This window comes from Saccopteryx bilineata, chromosome X, assembly GCF_036850765.1.
Source record: "Saccopteryx bilineata isolate mSacBil1 chromosome X, mSacBil1_pri_phased_curated, whole genome shotgun sequence".
Taxonomy (NCBI): domain Eukaryota; kingdom Metazoa; phylum Chordata; class Mammalia; order Chiroptera; family Emballonuridae; genus Saccopteryx; species Saccopteryx bilineata.
The window spans coordinates 112771929-112786340 of NC_089502.1; the positions used below are offsets into that span (position 1 = coordinate 112771929).

Below are 14412 nucleotides of genomic sequence, written 5' to 3' on the forward strand. Positions count from 1 at the left end.
GTATGTTATAGAAACATGTCCACAGCAAGTGATGTTATAATTGACATGATTGCCTCTTCCATTTCCCTATTTTCCATCTGCCTTTTGACACATCCCATATTTGATTTATACCTCTGTTGTTCTAAAAAGAGTCTGACTCATTTGCATCAAGGTAAAATACTCAGAGGGTCAAAGATAGTACAAAAAAGAAGATGCCTTAATCCTTAATTCTCTTCATCTGGCTGAAGATAAGGAGAAAACTGGATACACTCATAAGCTTTTATTTTTTATTTTTTGTCCTATTCTATTTGCATCTAGCACATTCTTTGAGATTAGTACCAGATATTTTCAAAAATTACTACCCATCCATTGCAAGAAATATTCAAGACATAGCTATTTATTACTCATGTTACAGGGGAAGCCCGATAGTGGCTGGTTGGGCAGCAAGAACCACACCTAAACAGCTCCCTCCCTTCTTCTTATACACCAGAGGAGGGAAGATAAAGCAATACTGTGAACAGAAGAAAACACAACACTCTGGGTTATATACGGGAAAATCAGACCTTTCATTCAGTGTACTCCATGGGAACTTCCTGGGACCAGGCTGTGTTTCTCCCTCTTTGTGGCTGCTAGCCAGACAGCTATCTAGCATCTCAGGAGGGGTAGGGCCATGTCTAGCATCAGCCCCACAATCAACAACAAAGTTACAGCATAAACAGGGATAATTTGTGACAACAAAAATAAAAGGGGAGGTGTAAAGGTCAGAATTTGAAAAGGAGGATAGAGATCAGACACATTCAAAAGAAAAGGGACCACTGTATATGTGAAACTTTATTTTCATAAAACTAGTGGTAAACACACACACACACAAAACAACTGAGACACATAACTTCAAAAAGAGAAAACAAAGGAAACAGGTATGGAATACCACCAAATGAAAACAGACAGAAATACAAAGAAAAAGAACCAATGCAGGCACAGAGCTACCAGAAAATAAGATAAAATGGCTATAGGAAATCCTCATACATCAATAATTACCCTAAATGTAAATAGACTGAGTTCATCAATAAAAAGGCAGAGATTATCAAATTGGATCAAAAAACATAACCCAACTAATGCTGCCTTCAGGAGACATATCTAAGCTGCAAAGACAATGATAAATTACATGAAAGAAAACATAGGTACTAAACTCATGGGCCTTGTTCTTAGGGAACATTTTATGAATTTAACCCCAACGGCAAGGGGAATAAAGGCAACAATAAAGGAATGGGAATATATCAAACTAAAAAGTTTGTGCGCAGCAAAAGAAACCGACAGCAAAACAGAAAGACAACCAACCTAAGGGGAGATGATATTTGAAAATAACAACATTGACAAGGGGTTAATATTCAAAATATGTAAAGAACTCATACAACTCAACTCCAATCTACCATATTTCCCCATGTATAAGATGCACCTTAAAATTGGGGTCTAAAATTTGTAAAAAAAAAAAAATGTATTACATAAAGGTATTGAATTCAAGTTTTACTCATTAAATTCATACAACTCCTCATCACTGTCAAAACTCCCATCCATTAGTTTGTCCTCATCTGTGTCTGATGATGAATCACTGTCTTCAAGAATGAGTGCAAAAACAAGTATGAAAAAGCAGGAAATGCAAGTTAAAAAAATCTACAACCACTGTATAAGACGCACCCAGTTTTTAGACCCCAAATATTTTTGAAAAAGGGTGCATCTTATACATGGGGGAATACAGTAATTAAAAAGTGGGCAGAAGACCTAAACAGATACTTCTAGCAGAAGACATACAAATGGCCACAGATATATAAAAAGGTACTCAACTTCACTAGCTATTAGGGAAATGCGAATCAAGCTATTATGAGACACCACCTCACACTTGTTAGAATGGCTTATATCAACAAGACAGGTAATAACAAGTGTTGGAGAGGCTGTGGAGAAAAAGGAACCCTCATTCATTGCTGGTAGGAATGTAGACTGATACACTAAGGACAACAGTATGGTGTTTTTTTTCCTCAAAAAGTAAAATAAAATTAAGTTACCATATGACCCCAGCAATCCCTCTACTGGGGTCAGATTTTTCTAAATCTGAAAAATTCAAAAACATTTATTAGCAAAGATATATGCACCTTTATGTTCATTGTAGCTTTGTTCATGATGGCCAAGATATGGAAGCAACAAAAATGTCCTTTGACAAAGTATTGGACAAAGAAGATGTGGTGCTTATATACTGTGGAGTATTACTCAGCCATAAGAAAAGATAGAATACTGTCATTTGCAACAACATGGATGGACCTTGAGAATATGAAATAAGTCAGAAAAAACTAAGAACCATATGATTTCTCTCACTTGTGGTACAAAAAACTAACTCATAGACACAAACAACAGTATGTTTGTTACCAGAGGGAAGGGGATGGGGAGTGGGGATAGGAAAGGGTAAATGGGGCCAAATATATGGTGACAGAAGATGATTTGATTTTGGGTGGTGGGTACACAATGCAATACACAGCTCATGTATCATAGAGATTTGCAATGTAAACCTATATGATCTTATTCACCAATGTCACCCCAGTAATGTAATTTAAAAATTCATTACCCAGTACCTACCATAGTGCTGGCACCATTTTAGTGCTAAGTGGAGTAAATGATTCTAAATTGAAACTGCTTTAACATTTCCCAAGGTGACAGTAGCCTTTAAGATTGTATTTACAATTACTAACACCTTGAGTTGAAGGCCACAAAACTCAGCAGAAAGGATTATGTTGACATCTGAATATTTATAATGAAAATTCTCAAAGTAGCTTTTATGAAGCTTTTGCTTTTTTAGAACTACCTGTTTATACCCTGTGTAAATTATTCTTAATTTGCTAAAAGTTTCTTTGGATTGCATATACAGAGAGAGGGAATCTTGGTGGGATTTTACTGTTTAAATTTGAAAAACATAAAAATCAGGTTGTGTATTTGGGGTCTAGTTTAGACCTCTGTAAGTTGAGGATGATTTAAGCAACAAATAAATTGCACAAATGAATTATACAGTGGTTATTAAACTTTAGCCTGCATCAGAATTCCCTGGAGGGCTGTTAAAACAGAATGCTGGGCTCCACCCCCAGAGTTTTCATTCAGTAGGTTTAGAATGGGGCCTGAAAATTAGAATTTCTAGCAGGATCCCTGGTGTTGCTGATGCTGCTGGTCTGGGGACCACACTGGAAGAACCACTGGCCCTAGGGTTTTATTAAAGGCTTCACAGTTTAGAAATGGAAATTTTGCAAAGCAGCCTACGATAAAAAAAAAAAATCAATTGTTATTGTGTTCAGGTAAATGTCATACAGAGATGATTTCTCACATGCATTACCTATGGGAGTCAGTGTCAGGGCTCATCCACTTTATCAGACCCATCAGTCAAGAACAAGGGACTGCACAGATGGAGGTCTACCCCCTTTAATTTCCACTGTAGAATATAGTATAGAACAGTGGTCCCCAACTGTTTTTGGGCCACAGACCGGTTTAATGCCAGAAAATATTTTCACGGACCGGCCTTTAGAGTGGGACAGATAAATGTATCATGTGACTGAGACAAGTATCAAGAGTGAGTCTTAGATGGATGTAACAGAGGGAATCTGGTCATTTTTAAAAAATAAGACATTGTTCAGACTTAAATATAAATAAAATGGAAATAATATAAGTTATTTATTCTTTCACTGTGGACGGGTACCAAATGGCCCATGGACCGTACCGGTCGTGGCCTGGGGGTTGGGGACCACTGGTATAGAAGAAAGGAACCACTTTAGGCAGAGATTGGGAAGCAAGAGGATTTATCTTGTTCTCTTTTGGGTGAACTTATTCCTTTGTTTCTTCATTTTGTTTGACTGTTGGTTTCTGGGTATTAGACAAAATAGACACCTCTCCCAGTCTTGAAGTAGTGGCCTCAAGTAGGGGATGAAACTTAGCAGTCAGCCATGCTACACTTCTTTGTTGGGTCTCATTTTTTTTTATTAATTTAATGGGGTGACATTGATAAATCAGGGTACATATGTTCAGAGAAAACAGCTCTAGGTTATTTTTCCATTGGCTTATGCTGCATTCCCATCACTCAAAGTCCAATTGTCTTTCGTCACCTTCTAACTGGTTTTCTTTATGCCCCTTCCCTCCCCCATTCCCCTCCCTCTCCTCCCCCCAACCCGTAATCCCCCCACTCTTGTCCATGTCTCTGAGTCTCATTTTTATGTCCGGGTCTCATTTTTTTTAATTGCCCAAATAGTATATCTTTTTCTAATCTTTTTTCATTTTATTTTTTTTGTGTGTGTATGTGTGACAAAGACAGAGAGAGACAGAGACAGACAGACAGGAAGGGAGAGAGATGAGAAGCATCAATTCTTCATTGTGGCACCTTAGTTGTTCATTGATTGCTTTCTCATATGTGCCTTGACCAGGGGGCTACAGCAGACCGAGTGACCCCTTGCTCAAGCCAGTGACCTTGGGCTCAAGCTGGTGAGCCTTGCTCAAATCAGATGAGCCCGCACTCAAGCTAATGACCTCAAGGTTTCGAACCTGGGTCCTCTGCATCCCAGTCCAGTGCTCTATCCACTGCACCACCACTTGGTCAGGCTCATTTTAATTGTATTTATTTATTATTTTATTTAGAAATTACATTTAATGGGGTGATTTTGATCAATAAGAGTACATAGATTTTAGGTCAGCATTTCTATGGCATTTGAACAGTTGATTGTGTTGTGTGTCCATCACCCAAAGTCTTGTTATTTTCCATCACCATATATTTTCCCCTTTTAACTCACTCCCCATCAACTCCTTCCCCATGGTAATCACTTCACTTTTATCTGTGTTTATGAGTCTCAGTTTTATATCCCACCTATGTGTGAAATTATATAGTTCTTAACTTTCTTTTAATTTACTCCACTTACTATAATGTTCTCAAGGTCCATTCATTATGTCACAAACAGCAATATGTAATCTTTTCTTATACCTTAGTAGTATTCCATGGTATATATGTACCACATTCGCATTATCCAGTCCTCAATCAAAGGACACTTATGTTGTTTCCATGCCTTGACCACTGTGAATAGAGCTGCAATGAACATGGGGGTGCATGTGTCTCTGTGTACCAATGTTTTCGAGTATTTTGATTAGATACCCAGTAAAGGGATTGCTGGGTCATATGGTAGTTCTAGTCTCAAATTTTTGAGGAACCACCATAATTTCTTCCGTAATGGCTGTACCAGTTTACATTCCCAACAGAAGTGAATGAGGGTTCCCAGCCTCTCCAACACTTGTTAATCATCTTGTTGATAATAGCCAATCTAACAGGTCTGAGGTGGTATCTCATTATAGGTTTGATTTGCATTTCGGTAATAGGTAATGAAGATGAGCATCTTTACCTATATCTCTCAGCCATTTGTATGTATTTTTCAGAGAAGTATCTGTTCAGGCTCTCTGCCCATTTTTTAATTGTATTGTTTGCTTTTTTGTCGTGAGCTTTGTGAGTTCTTTATATATTTTGGATACTAATCCCTTATCATAGATGTTGTTTGTAAATATCATCTCCTATTTGATTGGCTGCCTTTTTGTTTTGTTGTCAGTTTCTTTTGCTGTGTAGAAGCTTTTTAGTTTAATATAGTCCCATTCATTTATTTTTGCCTTTACTTCCCTTCCTTTTGGTGTCAAATTTATAAAATATTCTCTACAGCCAAGTTCCATAAGGAGAGGCTGTGGAGTAGAAGTCTCAGTCCCATTGGTTGAAACAGAATTCTAGCAATCTTTTATTTATAAGGACTGGCTCAGATGGCAGGCAGTTCAGTACCTGAGGTACAGTTTGCATAAGTGGTCCCTGTGTAGAAATGGCTGTTACGCTCTGGGTTTTTGTTGTTGTTGTTGTTTTGGGTTTTATTTTTTTGTTTTAATTTGAGCACCATTAGCCACTGGAAGCCCTTGTGAGTATTTTTTTTCTCAAGGTCCACAAGAGGGAGAGCGTGATGGAGAGAATGAGGGAGAGAGAGACACACACACAGGGTTGGGGAGAGGAGAGAGGGTCATTTGAGAGAAAACAGGCAAAGATTTTGTTGAGGGATATATGGAGAGGTAGCTCAGGCAAACAGATACACAGAGACTGAGACAAAGATGAGAGACCAAGATGGACAGAGATATAGAGAGACACAGAGATAGAGATAGACACAGAGAGATGGAGATATAGGGAGACACCCACAGCAATAGAAATCATAGGAGAGAAACAGATTCTTAGAGAAACAGATTAAGAGAAAAAACAGACCAAGAGACTGAGAGAGGGAGATGGAGAGACAGAGATAAAGAGATAGAGCAATTGTGAGACAAGGAGAGATAGATATGGAAATGGAGACAAAAAGAGGGGCAGATAGAGAGAGACAGAGACGGAGACAGAGAGAATTATAGTGTCCACTGGCTTTAGCAGGCCTCAGAGGTATCACAATGAAGGCACCCAACAGCTGTAGTGTAAAGATGGCAGACGCTGGCAAAAAGAAAATAAGTAGAAGAATCATAAAGGAAAATAAAAGAGAAAGTGCTTTCTGGGTTTAGCAAGGCAGAGGGAAAGCAGAAAATGATGACTACCAGTCTCTGTTGCTGGATAGTAAATGTCAGGCTCCTGCCTTTCAGTCTGATGCTTTAAAGTGATCAAGTGAGCCTCTCTCACAAAGTGAGAGGTGCTTGTTAAATGGTTGTTTTCTGCACTGTGTTGGGGCCAGTGAGTCTGCATGCAAGCCCTTGAAGAGCCATTTTTGTTTTTAATAGTCCTGCAGGTTTCATTGGCTCAAACCCCACTGGTTTTCAAAACTAAATGTTTAGAAGCCTCATCTCTCAGGTGGCAGGTCTCAAAAGCTGGGGTGCCTGATATGGGGTACAAACCCTTCACTCCTCAGTGAAAAACTCTCAGTTTTTAGTTTTCTCTAATTGTGGGTCATCATGCTGGAGTGAGGTTTATGGAAAGACTGAGGCTCAGCCTTTCCTGTCTGCTTAGATGTGGTTTCCTTCTTAATTACCCAATATGAAGAGTCCCTCTGCTAGTTTTTAGTTTTTTTCCAAGAGGAAAAAAATTGTAGATTCAGTGTATCTGTGGGATAAGGCAAGTTCAATATCTTCTTATGTCACCTTCTTGAACCAGAACCTCTCATAGTATTTTTTGAGTCTGCAGAGTTCTCTGATTGTCCAAGAAGAACTCATTCCAATCTGATGTTAGATATATGTGTAACTATGACGTAAATCTGGCACCAGCCCTCATCTTTTGCAGGGCCTTATCATCCATCCCCGAGATTTGTGATCTCTTGATCATGGTGGGTTCTTTTCTGTGCTTGTTGCTATCCTGTTGATCTAACCACTCATCTCTTTCCCTGGTGGTTTTCTCTCTTTGTATTCTATGTCAATCAAGGCACAAGGCTTACATGATGAATGGGCATGGTAGCAGATGGTGGAAACATGGTGGATTTCCACCCATTCTCATAAGCACTATAACATCATATGGTTCAATTCATTATTGGTCACCCTTTCCCATAGGCTCTAGATACTGCTATATTGCTTTTCCCTTTTAACCCTCTGGATCAGCTTACTTCTCAATTCTTCTATTTCCTCTCCCTTCCCCAGCTAGGATTTCACCTTCTCTCCCACCACCAAAACAAAAACAAAAAACAAAAAACAACCCCCCCCAAAAACAAACAAAGAACAAAAAAAAATTTCTTATACTTCTCTTCTTTTTTTTTTTTTTTTCTTTTTTTTTTTTTTTATTTATTTATTTATTTTTTTATTAATGGTAATGGGATGACATTAATAAATCAGAGTACATATATTCAAAGAAAACATGTCTAGGTTATTTTGTCATCAAATTATGTTGCAAACCCCTCGCCCAAAGTCAGGTTGTCCTCCGTCACCCTCTATCTAGTTCTCTGTGCCCCTCCCCCTCCCCCTAACTCTCTCCCTCCCTCCCTCCCATGTCCTCCCTCCCCCCCCACCCATGGTAACCACCACACTCTTGTCCATGTCTCTTAGTCTCATTTTTATGTTCCACCAATGTATGGAATCATGTAATTCTTGTACTTCTCTTCTTAAAGGTACAGAGCAGTTTAGCTTTCTACTCTCACCTGACTTTATGGTCTACATTCACAAGTACATTCTGTCTCACACATAATCTCAAGATATCTAAACTAAAAATTAAAACCTGCAGAAGAGATTGAGCAGGCTCATTATTTACTGGCTTCAACTTATCTATTTGTTTGCTTTCTTCATCTAAACATGTTTATATTGATATAAAATCATATTTTTTACAGTTTTAATTCTAGTGATGTAGAGTACAAAAAACAGATTTTTGAAACCACTTCAAAAGTCTTTGGAGTTATTTGAGGTACAAATTATAATTAACCAAGTCAATACACATAGGGTGTACATCAAGTTCATTCCCCTCTAACTGTGTAATCCTGTGCTAGCTACAGAATGGACCAAAGCTACAAAGTCTAGAAACTTATTTCAATCAGCTCTATGTAGTCCAGACTTTTTCAACTTTGGCACTATTGCCAGTTGATGCTGAATAATTCATTTTTGTTTGGGGGAGGGGAAATCTTCTGCATTGGAGGATGTTAAGCAGCATTTCTGGCCTTTACCTCACTGTGACAACCAATTATGTGTTCAAACGTGGTCAAAAGTCCCCTGTGGGGCAAGATCAACCCTGTTGATAACCAGTGGCCTAATTCTAGTGCATATGTGGTTGTGTAAATCTAGTCTGCAGAGTTAGACTGATTCAAAATTTAATGCAAAATATCTGTTAGTATTATACGATTTGTAGCAACTATAGGCACATAGCAGCACCATTGCAGGCCTAATAATTTCCTGACCATTATAATCTAAATCAGTGCTACTCTACCTTTCATGTATATTCTAGTCATCCAGGGATCTTGCTAATAATGCCAATTCTAATTCAATAGGTTTGGGGTGAAGTGTGGGATTCTCCATTTCTAACAAGATTCCATGTGATGATGATGCTGGTCCAAGGAACGCCATTTTGAATAGCAAGGATCTAAAGATTGATTCAGTTCTTTGTGGTATTAAGCTTTTTTCTGCACACTGTATGACTACTGGGTTCTGGTTGGTCAATCAGAATCCTTGAGAGTCAGGTTTGACATATTCTTCTCTTTTTCTGCCCTAGATTGTTGTTGCGAATCCCACTGTATTCCTTCAGCATGGTGCTAATAGATAAGCATGGCATGGACAAAGAGCGTTATGTCTCTCTGGTGACACCTGTGGCCCTCTTCAACCTGATTGACACTTTTCCCTTGAGAAAAGAGGAGATGATCCTGCAAGCTGAAATGGGCCAAACCTGTAACACCTGATGTGATATTTTTCTCTCTGCAGTCCCTCTTCTTTTCTACATAGTGCTATACACACAGAAAGGCCTTAAAAATACCCTTGATGTACAGATTTTTATTTGTAATTTTTAAAGTCTATTTTATTATGACCTTTCTTTGCACTTAAAAATTAGCACAATGCTCTTTGTACTTTGAAGTGTTCTAAAAAGTGATATGACTGTATTTTCTATTTCTAATGCTTTATTCCATGATGGCTGGTTAATTTTGTAGAGAAATTAGAAACCACAGTCATACATGTATTTCCAATATGTTATTCAGTATGACAGGTAACTTTTATTCAGTATTTTTATATAAAACTTTTGCTAATAAAACATTTTGGAGCAAATTCATTAAAACTCATTTTGATTTTTAATCATCAGACATACTTAGTGTGGTCAAAGGTTTTACCACTGATTCTTAGTGGCGTTTTAAAAATGGATAAAAATGACAGCAGCACCAGATGCAGCAGTGACCTCTCTAGCAGAAGAGGGGGAAAGTGAAAGGGGTGAGTGAAAATCAGCCAGGCTACTTTGGTTGCAGCTAGATGGTCCTATTGCTTTTCAGCAAAGCCCCAGATTTCTGAAGAGAGACCTCCCTGACTGAGGGGGAGGGAAAGGATGAAAACAGACAAAGAGAGCAGAAGGAATGCCTTTCCTGTTGTCTGCAGCATGGTTCCAGAAAGAGATCTGCCCATAGACCTATGGGAACCACTGTCCCACTCAAAGATCCCCCTGACAGACTATGGGTAAACCCAAAGCCCCAAGTGAGCACACCTCCCTCCACTCTAGTGCCACCCTTTGTTTTTCCACACCAGCTTTGTTACATATACATTCCCAACCTTAGGGATGAGTCAGCTCCTATAAGAGAAACTAACCATTTTTGCTCTGTGCCACATTCCAGAAAACAAAGGAAAGGCTTCTAACTATTAACCTATTGAATTGTTAAAATAAAATAAACAAAGCTTTCCCTAAATAAGGAAGGTGTTCCCTACTTCAAATGTGACAACAGAGGCATATTATCCAACACTATGAAAAATTATGATTATATGTTATTAAAATAAGAAAATGTCAGTCTCCAGCAACCAAACCCAAAGTTATGGGATATTGCAATCTAACTGATAAAGAATTTAGCATAGATGTTGTGAGGAAATTCAATGAGCTATAAGAAAACTCAAAAAATAATTCAATGACCTTAGGAATAAAATTAATTAACAAAAGGAGTACTTTGCCAGAGAGAATTAAATGCCAAAATATAATGAAACAAAAACTCTGGAGCTGAAGAACTCAATAAATGTGATTTAAAAAATGCATTAGAGAGCATTGGAAATAGAGCAGATCAGGTGGAAGAGAGAAAAGCAAGATCAAGGATAGGAATTTAGAAATGATTCTGGTGGAAAAGTAGAGAGAGTTCAGATTTTAAAATAGTAAAGAAGCCCTATGAGAACTATCAGACTTGATTAGAAGAGCAAACATAAAATAAATAGGTGCATGAGAAGGAGAAGAGAGGAAGGTGACAGAGAGTTTATTTAAAGGAAAAAAAATAGCTGAGAGATTCCCAAATCTGGGAAGGAATATATCTACAAGTCCATGTAACTAATAGAACAACTTATTATCTCAATGCAAAAAGACCTTCTCCAAGACAGTATAATAAAGTTTTCAATAGTCAGTGATAAAGAATTTTAAAGGCAGCCATTGGAAAGAAGTCATTAAACTATAAAGTAAAGTCCCACTAAGCTATCAACAAATTTCTCAGAAGAAACTCTGCAAGCCTGGAGAGAATGACATATTCAAAGTATTTAAAGATAAAATGGCCATCTAAGAATACTCTATCTGGCAAATTATCTTTCCTATATGGAGAAATAAAGGCTTTCCCCAACAAAAATCAAGGGAGTTTACTACCAGTACACCTGCCTTGCAAGAAATGTTTGAAGGAATTCTTCAAGTTGAAATGAAAATATAAATGGACCCAAAATTCTGATTAGAGTAATAAATAGAATTAGAAAACTTTAACTCTATTTTAAAATAGCAAATTAAACAACTATAGCATAAAGGTTAAGGAAAAGAGCATTATAATACCTAAAACTACTATAATTCAGTAAAAAAAAGTGTATCATAAAGAGATAATTTGTGACATCAAAAATATAAATGTAGAGGAGTAAAGAATGGAACAATTATAGGTAAATGAAGAAAGATTTCTATCAGCAAGAAAAGGGTTATTTTGCCCCTGGCAATGGGCAAGGAGGTACCTGATTGGTGGTGCTGTTCTTATATCAGTCAGGGGCAAAGCAGTGTTCAGCCCTAGTTCATCCTAGCTTGATGCCTGTATTGGTGGCCAGAGCTGTTTCATGCCTAGGGCACATAAAAAAAGGTTATTTTATTTATGAAAAGTATTATGTAAATTTCATCTAACCACAAGCAAATATCTAGAACAGAGACATAAAACATAAAAAGGGAAATCACCACGGAAAACCACCAACTAAAAAAGGTAGACAGAAACAGAGGGAAAAAGGAACAATTGGAGAGACAAAACAAGCAGAAGGCACAATATAAAATGGCAGTAATAAATCCTTACATATCAACAATCACCATGAATATAAATGAATTAAACTCCCCAATCAAAAGGCACAGAGTGGCTGGATGGATTATCAAAAACATGACATAACCATATTCTACTTATAGAAGACTCATTTTCAGCTCTAAAGACTCAAACACTCAAAGGGAAGAGATGGATGATGTTCCAAACAAGCAGAAATAAAAAGGTGAGGTTAGCCATACTTGTATCAGAAAAAATAAATATTAAGCCAAAAACGGCAACAAGAGACAAAGAAGCCCCATTATATCATTATAAAGGGGTAAATACATCAAGAAGATATAACAATCAAATATTCACTCCCAACAAACAAGCACCAAAATATATTAAGCAAATATAAATATCGATATATCTTAAGGGAAAAATTAACAACATTACAACTAGGGGGTTTCAATACTCCACCATCAGCAATAAATATCATCCAGACAGGAAATCAACACAGAAACATTAGATTTGAACTACATTTAGAAAAATAGACTTAACAAACATATAAAGACTATTCCATCCCAAAGCAGTTTACACATTCTTCACAAGTGCATATAGAATTTCTCCAGGATAAATCATATGATTAGACACAAAACAAATCTTAGCAAATTTAAAAAGATGAAATCATACCAACTATCTTTTCTGACCACCATGGTATAAAACTAGAAATTAACAACAAAAGGAAAGTGAGAATAGCTACATATATGTGGAAACTAAACAACATACTTTTAGACAACCAATGGATCAAAGAGAAAATCAAAATGGAAATAAATTATCTCAAAACATATGAAAATAGAGCTACAACAAATCATGTGGGGTGTAGCAACAGTATTTCTGAGAGGAAAGTTTATAGTAATAAATGCATATATTAGGAAATTAGATCTCAAATACTGTAAATGACCTAACTTTACACCTTAGCGAATCAGAAAAAGAACAAATTAAGCCCAGAGTTAGCAGAAGAAAGGATTTAATTCTGGACTCTCTGTTCTTCTATGGTCACCCCTATACTGTACTCAGATTCTTCAATCCAGTAAAACTATCTCCATGTAAGCCTTGCCTGCCCCCCAACCCAGTATGGTCCCCAATACAACCTGCCCTTAGGACAAACCAAAGAAACCCTGATATCTTACCTAGTATATTTGCCCTCCTCTAAGTGATGATTGCCCTCCAATATCTGCCAGCTTTTCAGTCACTCTCCAATGCCTCCAGGAATTAAAATTTTTTTTTTCAAGATATAGTTGGAAGCCTATCCTCTGTGGAAGGCTGGAACAACAGGCGCTGTGACCATTATCAGAAGGCTAGTGAAGGCTGAGCCAACAGGTGGAGGGGTCCAGGTCATTACCAGATACCTGCTAATTTCACTTCTACAAGCTCTCAGCATTTAGCCTTGAATGGGATGGGGGGTGAAGGAGAAAAAAATAGCAGTGAGATTATCCAAAGGAGATTGAAGAAAGGATTAATATCCAAGATGCTGAGAACTATAACACCTATTCATGCAATAAAAATTACCCCAAAACATAGTGGCTTAAAATAACAATAAACATTTATCTTTCACAATATCTGTGGATCAGGAATTTAAAAACAGTGTAGCCGACCAATTATGGCTTATAGTTTCTCATGAGGTTGCTGTCAGACGTTCAAGTCTTCAGTCATCTGAAGGCTTGACTGGAACTGGAAGATTCACTTCCATAATGACCCACTCACATGACTGGCATGTTGGTTATGGTTGTCAGAAGATGACTCTGTTCTTCCCCATATAGGCATCTCTAAAGAGTTGTATTAGTGTTCTCATAATAGGTGGTAGGCTTTTCCCAGTGGAAGTGGTCCAATAACTTTTATGAACTAGCCTCAGAAGATACACTGTTACTTTCACAAGTATCCTATTGGTCACACAGGTAAGCCTTATTCAGTGTGGGAGAAGAGTATCCAAGGATACAGATAACAAGAGGTAGGGATCACTGGGGGTTCAATTGAAAGGCCAGCCTCCACAACATTTAAAATCTTTTATGTTGGAGAATCATTCAATAATCTTTAGGACAAGACAAGCAGTGTAGTAGATAATACACATAGGTTTGATCAATGTGTATTCAACACTTTCTATCATGCAGGTGATGAGAGACTTATAAACTACATTTCCTCAGAATCCATTGAAGCTACAGTTGAATTGTGGTACAGGCTGTTAGCAGGAAAAGGATGAGGGATCTGGTTGTAGTATTGGGATAGTAGGTCCTGTAATGACCCACATGTATTGGGATAAGTCTGAAAAGAAATATGGACAGTAATAGGGCTGATAAATTGAAAGAATATAGGGAAGGGCTAATGATCCTAATGTGGTTGAAGAATGAGTGTAAATAATGTAAAGATAGGGAGCATTTAGAAGATGGGAGGTGGCAGCCAGAGAAAGAAAGAAAACAACATTGGAATTGTGATGTTAGAGAGTTGGATGGATTTTCCACACAGATGGTAA

The 14412-nt window shown here is 37.5% G+C and overlaps 1 protein-coding gene and 1 non-coding gene across 3 annotated transcripts in view; both read left to right on the forward strand.

The window, feature by feature from the left end:
• Window positions 1-9705, forward strand: part of SRPX (sushi repeat containing protein X-linked) — a 95136-nt gene extending 85431 nt beyond the window's left edge. For both annotated transcript variants that reach the window (XM_066249076.1, XM_066249077.1), the window contains one exon: window positions 9173-9705. In XM_066249076.1, the coding sequence (XP_066105173.1) occupies window positions 9173-9356 (184 nt within the window). In that variant the 3' untranslated portion in view covers window positions 9357-9705. The remainder of the gene's footprint in view (window positions 1-9172) is intronic.
• Window positions 9706-11589: 1884 nt separating this feature from the next.
• On the forward strand, window positions 11590-11732 carry LOC136318035 (small nucleolar RNA SNORA48). The gene has a single exon (XR_010728003.1). It is a non-coding gene; the product is annotated as a small nucleolar RNA SNORA48 (small nucleolar RNA).
• Window positions 11733-14412: the final 2680 nt, after the last annotated feature.